This window comes from Halichoerus grypus, chromosome 11 (genome assembly GCF_964656455.1).
Source record: "Halichoerus grypus chromosome 11, mHalGry1.hap1.1, whole genome shotgun sequence".
Taxonomy (NCBI): Eukaryota; Metazoa; Chordata; class Mammalia; order Carnivora; family Phocidae; genus Halichoerus; species Halichoerus grypus.
Genome location: NC_135722.1, coordinates 38,810,809 through 38,826,452, shown reverse-complemented (window position 1 = coordinate 38,826,452; position 15,644 = coordinate 38,810,809). Strand labels below are relative to the sequence as shown.

Below are 15,644 nucleotides of genomic sequence, written 5' to 3'. Positions count from 1 at the left end.
CTTTCAATGGCTGCAGCATTTCTCAGCCTAAAGGCCTTTCCGAAGGATTGTTCTGAGCTGGTTGGAGCCAGTTCAGAGAGGCAGACAGACTGTCCCTGCAGACCCCAAAGGTTAATCTAGGTCCCCCTTTTCTGGTTCAAGTTTGGGCTTAATACAGACTCACTCTTCTCAGATCTCAATTTAATCAACTTACAGAGACACACCATGTGTTCATTGAGATTAAATAACACCACAAAGGTATTTATGTAAGTGAGATACTTTTTTGTTGCAAGGAGACACAGTCATCTTTAGGAAGGCCAATAAATATTAGATAAATTGAAATGCTTGATAAAATCTCTCCTCCCTAGGATCTACTCTGAGGTCAGATGTTCTTCAGGAAACTGATAGGATCTTAGGGGACAGTTAATTCTATGTTATACAAACTTTTGTGGAAAACAGAAAATGAAGTTGTACAGCTCATTTTAAAGAAGCTAGAGTAATCTTGATCCCAAAACCAGAGAATACAAGAAAATAAAACAATAGTCCCATTTTGTTTTCAAAGGCACCAAAATTCAAAATGAAATATAGTGTTAACAAATCAAATCTGAGCATTAAGAATGCCTCATTATTGACTGTAGTTTATTGTTGGATTGCACAAAGAGATCAACGTTATGATATCAACCAGTGTAAAAAAGATAGTAATGTTATGTCAATTGATGGCCTAAAAAAGATAACTAATATTATCTCAATAGATAAAAAAATCATTTGAGGAAGCTCAAGACATATTTATGGTTCAAAAAAAATCCTTCAGGAAACTAAACATCAAAGGTAATTTTCTTAAATGTACAGATTAAGTTATAGTAAACTATTATTTAATGGAAAACGTGTCATCCATTTCTCTGAGGATCTAGAATGAGCGAAGATTGCCAACTATCACCACTGTTTCTATCGTCGTTCTGGAAACCATGGAGAATACCTTGGAATATAAAAAGAAAGAAGAGATACAGGGATTGGAAAGGCAGAGATAAAACTGTCATCACTTGCAGATAGCATAACCATCAACCCCCAAACCCACAATCAACAAACTGCTAGAATTAATAAGGGAATTGAATAATGTAACCCAACACTTGATCCAAAACCAACCACGTTTCTCCATACCGGAAATAACCAAATAGAAAAAATGATTAAAAATAAGACACCAGGGGCACCTGGGTGGCTCAGTAGGTTAAAGGTCTGCCTTCAACTCTGGTCCTGACCCCAGGGTCCTGGGATCGAGCCCCGTGTTGGGCTCCCTGCTCACCTGGGGGCCTGCTTCTCCCTCTCCTCCCCACTAGTGTTCTCTCTCGCTATCTCTGTCTCTCCCTCAAATAAATAAATAAAATCTTTTTAAAAAATTTAAAAACAACAACAAGAAGCAGTCATGTTACATGTATGAGAACAGAAAACATGGCATCGGCAGAATGCCTTGTGTATCAACGAATGCTTGCTGGGGATGCATATCCTTATGTCACCGTGAAGTGTCACTCTGTCCTCCGGGATGGCGCCGGTCCCAACGCCCACCAGCAGTGCGCCCACTAGCTCCACGTCCCCTCCTCCCCCTGCAGCATCCGGCTCCCCGTGTTCCCAGTCTAAAGCTTCCATCAAAAAAAGTTTTGGTTTCAAAGGCACACTTTAATGTCTAAATAGTAAATAAAATGCTACAGGGTTGCTCTCATGGGACGTAGTAACAATCTATGAAGTAACAACCTCTGAAGTCCCTTTCGTTGTTGTTACTTCAGAACACTCCTTTGTGGGCAGTAACTTCCCTGCATACAGTTGTTATTATCCTATCGGATTCCTGCAGCTGCAGGAGAGGGCAACTTTTCTTTCTTGCGCTGAGGAAACTTCCTTCACAAGAGATCAGCAGGGCTGTGGTTTTCAAGGCCAAGTTCTGGAATAATATTGGTTCGCCCTGAAAGACAGGCAGGCCTAGGACAAAACCGAATCACATGGGAGAGAAAAGGTCAGAGTAGGATTGTTAACAGATGGAATGTGGAACCTGGACATCAGCAACATCCTTTTCCTCTTATCTTCCATTCTATATCTTTACATGGGACCCTGACTCATGGACCAATTTGTATCTCATTATAATCTTCATTGATGTGGATGCACCATTGATGCATATGGATGTATTTGCACATTACTGTTGTGGGGGTGTGATGACAGAGAAAGGCACATGCATGTAAATCACATGATGACTGGACATTTGCAGCTTCTCCTTATCTCAACACTGGAATCCCAATCAGGGCACGAACCGGGTTGTTGGTTTTCTCACCTTTAACAACCAGCGCCTAGGATAATGCCTAGAATATAGTCAAGTCTAAAGAGCCTTAGTTGAATGGGCATGTTTACTGAAGAAAACGTGAAAAATACAAAATAAGTATAAAGGGAAAAAGAAAAAGCAGTGCAAATTTCATCAGCCTGGATTGGGGGGAGGGCGGGGAGAACCTCCTAGAACCTTCCTGTTTGGCTTCTGGCCTATTTTCTAAGTGTATGTACATATAGGAATACCTAAGCAAAGGCGGGGATATAAGAATTATCATCTGATACTCTGCTTTGTCCCTGAACAACTTCTCATGAGCATCTGTCCTTGTTTCTACTCTTACCTGCCACCAAATCAGTGGCGAAGCTGAAATTCAAGTCTGGTCCGCCGGGATGCAGCCCTTGGATTCTTCGCCATCTGCTATGCACCTGCCACCTGAACTGGGCAGGAGGATAGCACACCGACCAGTCAATGTACAATATAATTTAATTCCATTTTAGCAAACATGCAGAGCTTAATAATGGCTCTCCCGCGGAGGTGCTCCCTGGACAGGAGCACTGATGTCCTCCGTGCCATGACCTGCTCTGTTCCCAGGGCCCGGCTCAGTTCCTGCCGCATTCTGGGAGCTCGTTCAATAGGTGGGGAATGGGTGAATGGATGGATAAAAGTTTTGCAAGATCTTTCCCGACAAGGCCGTGAGTTGGAGGTTTTGAAAGGCCCTGTGTCAGACTACTCGGACATTCCTAAGTCGGTGCCTGCAGGGGATTCAGGGAAGATCCCTGAGCAGGGCGGCTCCCTCCGATGTCAGGTCATTTGGGTACAAGGCCCTCTGGCCAGCCTGGAGCTCTTGTCACTTTGCCCAGCTCTTTCAGCCAAGGGACAAGTGGGTCATTGACGGGAGGCTTTGCAAACATGTGTTAAACAGCATGCTTTGACAGCACTCCCTAAATCGGGAACTGTGTGTACACCATATACTTCTCGGAATAGACCTGAGTTTTCGTTCCCCTAGCTAGAGATTTCAAAAACCAAGCTCGGGAAATCAGAGAATTGTGAAAGGGCTCCCTTGGCACCCGAGTTTGAAAAGCAGGCTGTAGAGTGAGGTTCTTCCCTGTCCCACAGCTGAGGACCAAGAGGCTGCCCGTACCCCACATCCTAGGGAGAGCGTCCAAGAAGCAGCCAGATCGCGTGAGCCCCAGGGCTGACGACGAGGTGGCAGGGCAGGCCTGTGCCATCAGCCCCGCCTGGTCACATCCCCCCTCTGGACCCTGTAGAAGAGGCCCGGGCAGGAAGAGAAGGGGCCCTCGGGCACTCTGGGCGTCTACTAGAGAGACACTGAGGTTGGGGGAGAGGCAGGGGCTGCGCCAGGTGGGGCGACACCTTATCCAGAGACGGGGCTTGGAACATGGGCCACTGTCAGGGGCAGCCGTGGGGGCACCTGCTCCTCTCTGGGGAGGCCCTGCACATCTGAGGGTGCCGGGGTGAAGCTCAACTTCGCCTCAGGAGCACTGCCGGCACACCTGGTGATGAACAATAGCTCAAAGCCCATTATTTCTTCCTGGGAAATATAATGAGAGGGGACCTGTATAAGTTTACATTGTAATAGCATATTCCATTATTTCTAAGATACACATTCTTTTTTTAAAGATTTTATTTATTTATTTCACAGAGAGAGACACAGCGAGAGAGGGAACACAAGCAGGGGGAGTGGGAGAGGGAGAAGCAGGCTTCCTGCCGAGCAGGGAGCCCGATGCGGGGCTCGATCCCAGGACCCCGATCATGACCTGAGCCGAAGGCAGACGCATAACGACTGCGCCACCCAGTCACCCCTAAGATATACACTTTTTAGTATGATTTTCTGAAATTAGGACATGTCTTCATGTAATTCAGTAATGACCAGGCACCATTCATTCAGTAATTCAGTAATGCAGCATTCATAAATTCAGTAAAAATACACTTTTTAATATGATTTTCTGAAATTAGGACATGTCTTCATGTAATTCAGTAATGACCAGGCAGCATTCATTCAGTAATTCAGTAATGCAGCATTCATAAAATATTGTCATTATTTTAGAAATACTTAAATAAATTTGTTTTGTGTATGCTTTTCCTGTTTTGTTTATACACAAGAGTGATATAAGATAAAAATGTGTGGCTAAGTAGGTCCTAATATCTCTTTCATTAAGTGTAAAATAAAAATGCTGAGTGATAAGAAAATATTATATCCTAACTTAATTTGCAGCACTCTTGTCTTGGTGGTAGAGACATAATAATGCTTCTTTCAGTCCATGGATGCTTGGACTCAGAGAAATGCAGTGTAGCTTTTTCCCCTCCTCTGCTCTCACAGAGCTCTCTCTGCTAACTTGACCCTCTGATAGTCGGCATGGCTCTCTGGAAGGTCAGATATTTATTGCTTTCTCCCAAGGTTTCTCCTCAGAAACCGTAATGACTAATAGTTTATTTACACTTGAGGTTTCTAATTTCCATTTCTATGCGAGAGAGTACAAGGCACTCCTAGAGAAAGTTAAATATATATTCTATGATAAGGTAAAATGTTGTCAGTTTTCCCAGTATCTTAGCGGAGATTTTGATGTAGATTACATAGTCACCCAAAGCGCCTCATTACCACGTTCTCCCGATCAAGCCCTGGACCAAACACCTGTACCTACTACAATCCCAAGCCCCCTCCCGGGTCTGTCAGCTTTTGAACAATACTTCTTCTGCATCATTCATTCATTCAACAAATATTCATTAAGCAACTGCTATTTGTGACCTGCTATGACAGGTACTGAGGATACAAGGCCGACACATACAGTAAGAGAGACCTGCTTCCTGCCCTTGGGTCTCCGACCTACTCGCCCTAAAGACAGACCGGTAAAGGGGCAAACACAGTGGGGTGTGGGGAGGGCCAGGGTTGGGGGCACCACAGTAGGTACACCTGGCTTCCTGCAGGGCCCTGTCCTCCATCTCAAGTGCCGGCCCCACTCTCTTCAGCTTTCTTCCTTCAGACCGGATGCTTCTGCTCCCTTTGGAGTTCACCGCCCCCGTTGGCCCGATCCCAGCCCCTCTTGCTTCCCCTTGACTTTGGGCAGCTGCTCTTCCCCCCTACTCTCCCTTCAGTGTGTGCAAGCACGAAGACGGTGGAGTGAGATAGTTAAAGGGTTTGGAAAGAACACCCTCCATCATAAATTCTGTACCCTGTGTAACTGTCCTACAAAATGAATGCGAAATAAAGACTTTCTCAGAAGAAAAGCAGAGGGACTCTGTTGGCATACGGGTGCCTGGCACAAAATGTTAGAAGTTATTTAGAAAGAAGGAAAATGGTAGGGGTGGGAAGTCAGATCTACATAAAGAAAGGGAGAACGTTGAGGAAGGCGTGGGTCAAGGTCAAACAGTGTTAATAACAGCCCATACGCTCACCTTAGGTCAGTTCAGACGGTACCACACTGCGCGCTAGTCCCCCCGGGGCCCGGAGCCTCCTCTCACCAGCCAGTGGCCATACTGGGCCCCGCACCTGTTTCTCTGCCCTGCCTTCTGTGGCACAGGCTCCCTCCTCTCAGACCAAGCCTCAAGCACGGCACACCCCTCACCTGCACTGCTCTCAGTGCTTTCTGATAGCAACTCTAAGTGCTCTCGTGGCTAAGCATTTTATATCCCCACTTTTATTTCCCCCTTAACAAACAAATGCAATTTGTCTTTCCTCTATAAAATCGTATCATTACCCTTCTTCCCTTAGGAGTTCTCCTCAATTTCTTTTTCGGAGCGGAGTCATAGGCCAGTGGTCAATCTGTGTATTTGAGCTCGCCCTGTTTCTGACCCCGCAGTAGGACCCTGCCAACATTGCCCTGGGGCCCGCTGAGCGCGGCGCTAAGCTTGGCCAGTAGAGGGCGCCGGAGGGACGAGCGGGAAGAAAGACCTCTCCCCCAGGTCCGGGGAGCCTGCTCTCCTTCTGGCTCCTGTGGTGCTCTTCTCAAGTGCAGGACCCCCAGAGGCACTCACAAACCAGGGCGTTTCCATGGTATCCCACTGAAGGTTCTCGACGATTTCTGTGACCCTTCCCTGGGTTTCCAGGGTGTTCTGCGGCGCTCTGCCTGTGTTACGTGGGTGACTAACCCTATACCACCGACGGAGTGACTCAAACCCCACAAATGTAGTTCTCCCCTTTCTGGGAGGTGGGAAGTCCAAGATCAAGGCGCAAACTCATCTGGTACCTGGTGGGATGTCTCTTCTTGGCTTGCAGATGGACACCTTCTAGCTGTGTCCTCACAGGGCCGAGAGGAAGGAGCAAAATCTCTAGTATCCGAGATCGTAAAGACGCTGATCCTATCAGACCAGGTTCCTCACTTAGGACTTCTCTGAACCTCCATTACGTCCTTAACCCAGTAGGCAGCCACATTGGGAGGTGGGGCTTCAACATATGAATGAGAGGCGGGGACACAGTTCAGTCCAGAGCACCGCCCCTTGCACACTAGCCTCGGGCACCCGGACAGCGTGTTCCCCTGACCCCATGTGGGCTGCCTCCCGGGGAGCCTCGGCAGCCCCAGCTACATTCCCAGTTCCACTGCCCGCCTTCGGAGTTTCCTGCCAAGTGTCCTCCTGCCACCTCAGTGGGGGGAGTCCTTGTTTGTGGTCACAGGCTTGGGACACCCAGCAATCTCTACGGGCCATCCAACGGGCCACACACTTTCCAACAAGATCCACATCTCAGCTTTGTGTATCCTGTACCCCTTAGTGTTTAATCATGTCCCAGCTAATCATTCCTTCTGTTAGAATTTCCCATCTCAAACGACTACCTGGTTTCTGTCCCCTGACTGGACCCCAAATGACAGAGGGGGCTTCTCTACCCTGCTCGCTCCTCACCACCGCTTCCCCGGTTTTGATCGGTTAAGGAGCAGAAGCCGTGAGGAGAGAATCACCAGTGAGGTGGCATCACGGCTTCACTTAGGCTTGAAGTAAGGCAGTGAAATAGGTGGAGAAAAACTGCCTTGGACGCATTTCTCAGATGGCAGGGACAGAAATTGGTTTTCATTGGATTTGGAAGTGCTGAGAAAACAACAGAAGATCAAGGTGGCAGAGGATGGAGCTGGATGCCACAGTCCCGTCCTCCCACAGCTGGGTCCCCTGCCCCCAAGGACAGACACCACCGAGGAGCAAAACAAAGGGAACCAGACGCTGAGGACAGAGAAGGTAACAGGACCCCACGGATGGCAGCGAGGGGCCTGGACACGGAAGGACCTGGAAATAGCACCAGTGCAACCAGAGGGGCCTGGACAGGGGAGCGGGTCTGATCGGGGAGGGGTGGGTGCGGGGCGTCTGTCCTGTGTCATGCTGAGGTGGTCCCCCTACACCCAAACCTGGGGGCCCGGGCTCCACCCACAGAGGCTGTCCATACATCTCCCCTGAGGAACAATGAGCAGTCCTTACATCCAAGAGTGAGTAACAGACATTTTTCAACAGTCAATCTCTTCAAGCATTTATTAGACATCTATTAGGTGCCCTCCACCAGCCTCCGGGGACAGAGAACTCAGTGACTGGGTGTCCCTGCCCTAGGGGACTCACAGCCCAACTCCTGAGGGCAGAACAAAGAGGAAGCTCAGTACTTGTCAGGCAGGCCAGGGGGTCGGAAGTGGTTGGGGTCTTTGCCACTCCGGCCCCATTCATTGGCAGCCTGGTCAGCCTTTGAGTCCTCCACTCCGTGGCCGCTGTTTCCATACCTAAAAAAGTCTGTGACTCTCTGAGAATTCTCTCTGGCATCACTGGAATGGAGGAAAGCAGGTAACAGATTAATCAGGGGCTGATGAACAACACCTCCACCCTTCCTATCTCTCCTCTTTCCAAGAAACTAATGAATCTACAAGAGGCCAAGTTTAGAGATGCTAAAACACTGATCATTTCTGGGTACAGCCCAACTCAGCCTGGCAGATCCCCTTGTGCTGGGTAACCAGCACCCATGGGGGAGGGTGGAAATCACAGCTTGGCATGCTCAGCTCACCCCATCCCTCCATCCCCAGGAGCTATGTTACCTGATCACTTTAGCAGCCCAGGCCCCCCCAGGGCCCCTTTGTGCAGCCTCATAGTTCCCCCGGGCATGGAAGTATTTGTCGGAATTTTTGTAATTGGCTTCTCTCATGTCAGAGTAAGCTCTCAGCATGTCTCTAGTCCCTGGAAAGGAAAGAAAATGAAAGTGATCATCTCTTGGCAAAATAGAGAAAAGTTTTCCTGCCAATGATTCTGAGATTTCAGCCTTTTGACAAAAACCTTTGAGATAATACTGGCTGAGATACATATTCCTTTACTTTTCACTCCCCTGGGTTAATGTTAGGAGAATCACACCGGGTGCAAGTTTGATTCTCTTTGTTATCATTCTAAATACTGTTGCTACTTGGTTTTTGGCTGTGTGTGATGTGTATGAACAAGAGGGGGATGGTCTTTAAGGGACGCTTCGTTGTGCAATGAACCTCTACCTGGAAAGGGCAGGGAACCCTCTGACTGGGGCGTGAGGACAAAGGCAAAGCTGGAGGCTGCTGACCCAGAGGGCTCCCAACCTAGTCAAGGGGAGAGATTCAGCGCTGTGGGCAGCGTGAAGACAACTCACTTCTGTGTACATCCGAATCTGGGGCATGTGTGGCACCAGGAGAGTGTCAGAACTCGATCATCAGGTGATAAGGTGAATTCCCCCAAGAGAGCTTCACAGAAACGGGGTCATCAAATGCAGAACAAGGGCAACTACCCCCAGCTCTAAAGTTCAGTGTTCTCCCCAGTAAACTGAAGAGTATTGCCCTCCACACAGTGGTTATGCAGACAAACTGAGAAAATACACGTATAACTTCTAGAAGGTTGTAGGTGCTCACTATGCTATCACTTCTCTGGGCCTTAGGAAGGCTGGGACGAAAACAGTAAAGGGACTAAGCTCAGAGGAAGATCAGAGAGTTACTGATTGAAGGAATCTGATCAGGTACAATAAGATGAAGACTTTCAAAAAGTAACTTAATAAGCAAAAGAGAAAAATCTACTGTCAAGTTGTAATCCTAGTTTAATATCCATGTGATCCCTTATCTCCATTTTATGTATTTATTATTTCTGGTGTTTAGAAAGAGCATTCTTACTGTACTTACTCCCTCCAAGTTACAGATTTAAATAGATGGCTGGAGGCCCCTTGCTTAGGAAGTCCTTCCAAAATGCCTGACATACTGATCCCTTGTGGGGGCAACACTGGAGGCAGTGGTTCCCAAGCTGGAGTGGGCACAAAAAGCCACTGGGGTGCTTGGTAAAGGCCAGATTTCAGGCTCTGCCCCGAAATGATGATTCAGCAGAGGGGGGTGTGTGCACCTGGCATCTGCACTTCACAAAGCACCCCAAACCCCAGGCGATTCTCATGCAGGCGGTCCTAGAACAACCCTTTGAAAAACCTTGACCTAAAAATGGAAACAGATTTGTAGTGGTGCCTGTGAGAATTTAGAAAAGATTGACAGCAAACTCTTAAAACAGTAATCAGTGACTCTCACAGAAAAAGAAAAAGAAAAAGAAAAAGAAAAAGAAATGATTTTGTGAAATACACAAATCTTGCCGCTGAGTCTGACTACTGAGGCGCATGTCTCTTGCTCTCCTGCCCAGCCAGGTCTCAGGCCCGCAGAACCACCATCACGGAATCCTTGTGCCTTTTATTGAGGGGAGAGGAGCTCTGCAGAGTGGCCTTCCGCCTCTCCCACAGCCTGACTATCTGCCATTTACTCAGATAAACAAGAGGGTTGTGTGTTCCCAAACCCCTCAGTGGGCCATGCGCTCTCTGCTCTGGGAGGCAGGATAGTCCTGTCCTAGCAAAGTCTGGGGAGCTCCACCACTGGGGTAAACCCTGCTCTGCTTGAGGACTTTGTCAGACTCTTCATCTCTTTGTGCCTCGGGTTCTCTGTTAAGGGATGATGGTGCCTACATCGCAGGATTACAGATTAAAACCTGAGGATGAAAACCAGTTCATTCATCCACGTAAAGCTCTTAGAACAGTGCCTAGCACGGGCCAAGCTCCGTTAATCTTGGATGGGATGACTAAGTGCACAAGTTTGAGGCACCTCTTCCTGGCTGCCTGAGACCCAGCCATGAGCTGTCCCTGACTTCCCACTAGGCGGCACTCGAGTCCCACTTGTGAGAAGGGAGCCGGCACCCTGGACCCCACATCTATCTCTTCCTGCTCCTGCTGCTAGTTGAGGCCCAAACTTTATGTGACCTCCAGCCTGGGGATCCCCATGGAAGAGTGCGCTGCCGCCCAGAAAAGCTAGGGGTGGAAGGATAGGACACCTGTGGTTTAAGGGGAAAAGCCACACGTAGTAAGTAAGCCCTAGAGACCTAAGGCACAGTATAATGAGCACCAAACAATATTGTATCATAATTTTCAAACGTACTATAGCCTAGAACTTAAGTATTTCAATGACTACAAGGAAAGGGAAATTATGTAACATGATAGAGGTGCTACTTATAGCTACAATGGCAATCAGATTGAATATATGAATGCATCAAATTAACATGACATACACCTTAAATATATATGATGTTATATGTCAGATATAGTTCAGTTAAAAAATAAATAAATAGAAAGCCTGGGAAACTGCTATCTTGAAAACCATGCTTCTTCGCGTGCCACTTGCGGCCTTTGCCCTGTGTGGATGTGGCCTCTGCTCTGGGGAATCCTGGAGGGAGGCCAGGTGCGGCCTCCCCCTGACCCCCATGCTTTGGGCCTTACCTTGACCAGCTTCCCTGAGGAAGTCTAACCACCTTTGGCTGCTGACGCCCAGGACCAGGGAGCACAAGAGGATGCCCAGGAAAAGCTTCATCCTGCTGCAGAGCCAAAGAGACACACAAAGATGATAGGTGTTTAGTTTTGGTTTGGATTGGTTTTTTCGGGGAGTAATGTTGACCCGTTCTTGTATTCCAAAACTAAGCCACACTCAATAGTATCTATATCTGGAGATCTACACACACACACACACACACACACACACATGTGTACATATATACCCGTGTGTGTACATATATGTGTATGTATGTATATGTAGAAAGAAGTAGACAGTGCGTATACATATATTAGGCAGGTGATACGTAGATACATGGAGAGAATTCCAGAGGGTCCACGTGTCAGTTTCCACTTGCCTCATTGGAATCCCAGTATGAGAGACTGCACTGCGCTTTTAATAGAAACCACTTTCCCTTTCAGACATCACCCGTGAGCCCTGACACCCAGCGTACAGAAAGCTTCCGAAGAGGCATCTGGGCATCTTGTGACCATACACCAGTCTGTCGAAGGAGATGAGTGAAACAGTGCACAAAGCTTTGCAGAATGCCTGCTCTAGCCATCCCTGAACTCTCACCGAGGAAGTGCACGACTAAATCCCAGTCCCAGAGAGTATTCACATCTGCTGAATCCTAATTGTCAGGCTAGGAGATGCAGGAAGGAAGCAGAGAGCTGGGACACAGCGCAGGAATGCCGTGGGGAACGGGAGTCTGCAAAGAGAAATCGTGTTGGAAAGTTCTAGTACCTCACCTTTGGCTGTTGCTTCCCAAGGAGGCTCCTGGCAAAGCTGAGCTGCCTGCCCCTCCTGCCTGCTAGGGGTGCCCACAGTATATATACTGACGCTTTGCTCGGGGAATGAAGGGGAAGCCAGGTTTCAAGCAAAACACTGAGATTTGGGAAATTCCCCTTGGCCAGCATCCAGAACATCAGGCTCTTTCTTGGTGCCCATCTAATTTCCCAGGTTGTGCAATCTGGCAGCTTCTGGGAATGTACCAAACGTGGGGTTTTCTACCTGTTTTCAGTCTCACTGTTGGTGAGGAAAGGGTTCCTTCATCACACAGTAATCTATTGACAATGGGTGTGAAGAGTAATCAATATTAGAAAAGGGATTTGATTGTCTAAAGAATGAGAGCATAGAAGGCCAATGGAAGAGCAGTCTCCATTGAAGGAAGAGATAAGGATAAGCTGGGACCCCAGGGAGCAGGAGAAGGACAGGAAGGATCAATAACCAGGAAAATAAAGCTTCCAGTACCCAGTGGGGTGGCCTGGACGCTGGAAAAGGGAGTCCTTCAGACTGGAGTGTATTCATGATCAGTTGCTGGGGCAGCTCCTAATGGCAGGCTTTAATGGAGGACACGCTGGTCCAGGAACATTGAATTTCTTTGTAGACATTTGTTACAGTGTCACGGAGAAATGATACATCCTAAAAATGATCAGGAAATCGCCCACTGGCTGTTAAATTATGAGAATAGAAGATTCAGGAGAAAGTTGGATGCCCCGCAAGAACATACGGAATAGCTGTTTCAGCTAGAAAAGCAGGACTGGGCTTTACTATGTGAGTTTAGGAGGATTATGGTGGGAAGAAATTGCATGCAGACGGTATCAGTGGGATGGAGGCCCTCGTCCACTCACCTACGCCTTCCCTGCCCCTGTTTGTGAAAGGGGAAGTTTAGAGGTCATCAGATTTCCCTGGAGAAGAGAGGATGGTGCGTGTGTGATGTGGCAGCAGTGATGGGGGGTCCAGAGGACTGACCTGGTCCATGTCACAGTGGGGCCCCCGGCTGGAAGCCTAAGGAAGTAGGGCCAGGAAGGCCCAGCCCAGGGAGTGCTGGCTCAGGGGTGTTGCCGGGGGTGCATCCTGGAGACAAGAAAAATGAGCAGGCATTTCAGATGCAAGACGAGTGCCTCCAGGGCTGATGCAAGCAAATCATGGAGACTGGACAGCCCAGAGGTTGGAAGATGCTAAGTAGTAGCCAGGAAGGAGGTGGGACTCGTGCTCCACCAGGAACCCAGAGCTGAAGCAAGAGGCGGACTTCTGATTTGTTACAAGACTAGAGGAGTTATGGGTAGGACATTGCAAAGGGGAGGCTGGGTCTTATTTGAATTCCTGTAGGTAAAATGAGATGACAGGTGTAGGGCAGACAACTGTCAAAGGTTCCCTCTGTCCCTGTGGTTCTTATCCAGGGCAACGCTGAGCAGCATTTGGACATTCCCCACACAAATCATTCCCTGGGAAAGGTGGGCTCACTGAGGTCTGGCCAGAGTGGGACCCTGAGCTGCTTTGGCTCCCTTGGTCCTAGGAGTAGACATGTGGGGAGAAGGGCAGGTGTCAACCCTCCAGAGCCAGTGGTGGCAGGGAGTTTGGGGGCTGCTTCCCAGGGGAGGCCATGTGATGCCCATCCCCCTCCTCCCAGGCTCCCCAGGGCAGAAATCCTGGCCCAGTGATCCCATCCTGCGACAATTCTTTTACTCCCTTGGGGCCATTCCGTGCTGGAAAGCCCTCCCCACTTTCAGACAGCATTCCAGTCATTCCCTTCTTTGATAGAAACATTACAGAGAGCGCGTGCGAGGAACTCCTCACAGGGACCTGGGCAAGCAAGGCACGGTCTCTTCCTTTGTTCCGTCACGTAGTCTCTCTTTCTGGAAGAGACACTCAGCTCCCTGCAGGGCCAAGCTTAGAACAATAAACAGTAGGGACAGGGAGCTATTTCCCTTGTGTCTCCTGCCAAAGAAAGATGTTGGCAAGGTGGTATCAGATCTCCAGGCCTTGGAGAGATCTCCCGAAGTCTGCCATGAGTCGCTGTGTCCTGGATTCCAGAGACTGTGTCCGTTGGGCCTATTGTGCCAACTTTGTTAGTAGTGAGAAGCCCTTTCCCTCTCAGAAGTGACCTGGTTTACAGAAGACATGAGACGGTCCCCCTCCTCTAATAGCCCCGTGTGACCAGGCTGTGGAGAGGCCTTGGAGACCTCCCTTTTCTCTGTTACAATGAATTTAAGTGGATGAGAAGAACACCAAGCCTATGAAGAGCCAGAAACCAAAGTTAGAAAAGACGCCCCACAGGGTACTGTGATCAAGCGAGGATGGGAGGCCTAGGGCCCAGACTCAGAGGGCCAGCAGAAAGAATGATCAACAGTTTCATGAATTTCAAATGAGAAGAATAACGTTACCTACCTGTGAGATTCGCATGTATAAGAAAGAAAAATTTGGTCATTCAAATGATGCAAATATGTCTCATATATATTTGGTCTTTCACAGTGACTGCTTCCCACACCCTTGGAATTTCCTAAGCGTTGACAGGGACAAAGGTGTCTTTAGCTGCGTTCAGAGGTGACTTTTGGACCTCACCTAAGGATGGGGGCTGATTGCCAGGAGGCCCAACCATGTGCTCAGAGGGACCTTTCACTCCCTCCTCCTGACCTCCAAGGACAGGTCAGGGATTGGAGGGTTGAATCAATCACCAATGGCCAATGATTTAAGTAATCCCTTATGCAATGAAGCCTCCATAAAAACCCTAAAGAACTGGGTGCAGAACCTTTCCGGCTGGTAAACATATGGAGACTCAGGAGAGTGGCGAGCCTGAGAGGGCTGGGGGCCTGTGACCTTCACCTTTCCCGTACCTTGCCCTCTGTATCTCTTCATCTGGCTCTGGATTTGTATCCTCTTTTATATCCTTTATTAAACCGGTAACTATAAATAAGTGCTTCCGCGAGTTCTGTGAGTGGTTCTAGCACATTAATCGAACCCGAGGAGGAGGTGGTCGGATCCCCCAATCTGCCTGGGATCGGTCAGAAGCACATAGAACAGCAGGGGCTTAGGATTGACACCTGACTGGCAGGACTGAAGGGGAAAGATAGTCTCATGGGTCTGAATCCTTAACAAGTGGGATCTGTGCTACCTTTGCGTAGAGATGTCAGAAGTGAGTGGAAGTCTTGCACACCCTACTTGGTGATGCGTGTGGGGGAGCCCCGCAGGCCCTGGAACTGGGACTGGGACCCTAAAACACTGCCTCATAGGGCGGTTGTCGGGATGGGGTAATTAAGGCCGAAAGGGGCTCCGGTCTGTTCTGAGCACCTGGAAAGTACTTAATACACTGAACTCTTCTGGCTTAGCCAAGACAACTCATAGTACTTTATACATTGCAGGAGACAGGAAGATTATTTAATAAATTGTTACGGAGGCCACACATCATGAACACTTTAATAAGTAAGATTACCAAGCAGAGTTCTATCTTTAAAGATCCTGGTTTAGGGGCTCCCGGGTGGCTCAGTCGGTTGGGCATCTGTCTTCGGCTCAGGTCATGGTCGCGGGGTCCTGGATGGAGCCCCTTATTGGGCTCTCTGCTGGGCGGGGAGCCTGCTTCTCCCTCTCCCTCTGCCTGCAGTTCTGCCTATTGTGCTCTCTCTCTGTCAAATAAATCAATAAAATCTTTTAAAAATTAAAAAACAAAATAAAGATCCCAGTTGAAATTTTCAGGACACAGCAACTTTCTTCCACGTGTTTGAAAGTGTTCTTTCTGGGTGTCTCTGAAGATCCCTTTGTTAGAACTGTGGGCAGGACAGTGTTTGTGATGCAGAAAACAAGCT

At 48.4% G+C, this 15,644-nt stretch overlaps 1 protein-coding gene and 1 long non-coding RNA gene across 3 annotated transcripts; both read right to left on the bottom strand.

The window, feature by feature from the left end:
• Window positions 1–529: 529 nt before the first annotated feature.
• Window positions 530–3,418, bottom strand: LOC144379433 (uncharacterized). Of its 2 annotated transcripts, XR_013442401.1 has the most exons (3): window positions 2,625–3,418; window positions 1,726–1,947; window positions 530–955 (listed from the first exon to the last, which is right to left on the bottom strand). It is a non-coding gene; the product is annotated as an uncharacterized LOC144379433 (long non-coding RNA). The 2 variants fall into 2 exon arrangements; XR_013442400.1 differs by lacking the exon at window positions 530–955 and having other exon boundaries at window positions 1,630–1,947.
• Window positions 3,419–7,738: 4,320 nt separating this feature from the next.
• LOC118545196 (serum amyloid A-2 protein-like) lies at window positions 7,739–11,875 on the bottom strand. Its single transcript, XM_036107304.2, has 4 exons — window positions 11,811–11,875; window positions 11,013–11,107; window positions 8,302–8,440; window positions 7,739–8,034 (listed from the first exon to the last, which is right to left on the bottom strand). The coding sequence occupies exons 2-4, from the start codon at window positions 11,101–11,103 to the stop codon at window positions 7,872–7,874; spliced, it is 393 nt and encodes a 130-aa protein (XP_035963197.2). The 5' UTR covers window positions 11,104–11,107; window positions 11,811–11,875; the 3' UTR covers window positions 7,739–7,871.
• Window positions 11,876–15,644: the final 3,769 nt, after the last annotated feature.

Bases quoted from the DNA above. Each gene is read 5' to 3' on its own strand.
- LOC118545196 (XM_036107304.2), bottom strand. From the start codon at position 11,103: ATGAAGCTTTTCCTGGGCATCCTCTTGTGCTCCCTGGTCCTGGGCGTC. The intron at 8,441-11,012 runs GTAAGGCCCAAA...TTTCCTTTCCAG, and splicing joins CCTCAGGGAAGCTGGTCAAG to GGACTAGAGACATGCTGAGA. The intron at 8,035-8,301 runs GTAACATAGCTC...CCTCCATTCCAG, and splicing joins TGGGCTGCTAAAGTGATCAG to TGATGCCAGAGAGAATTCTC.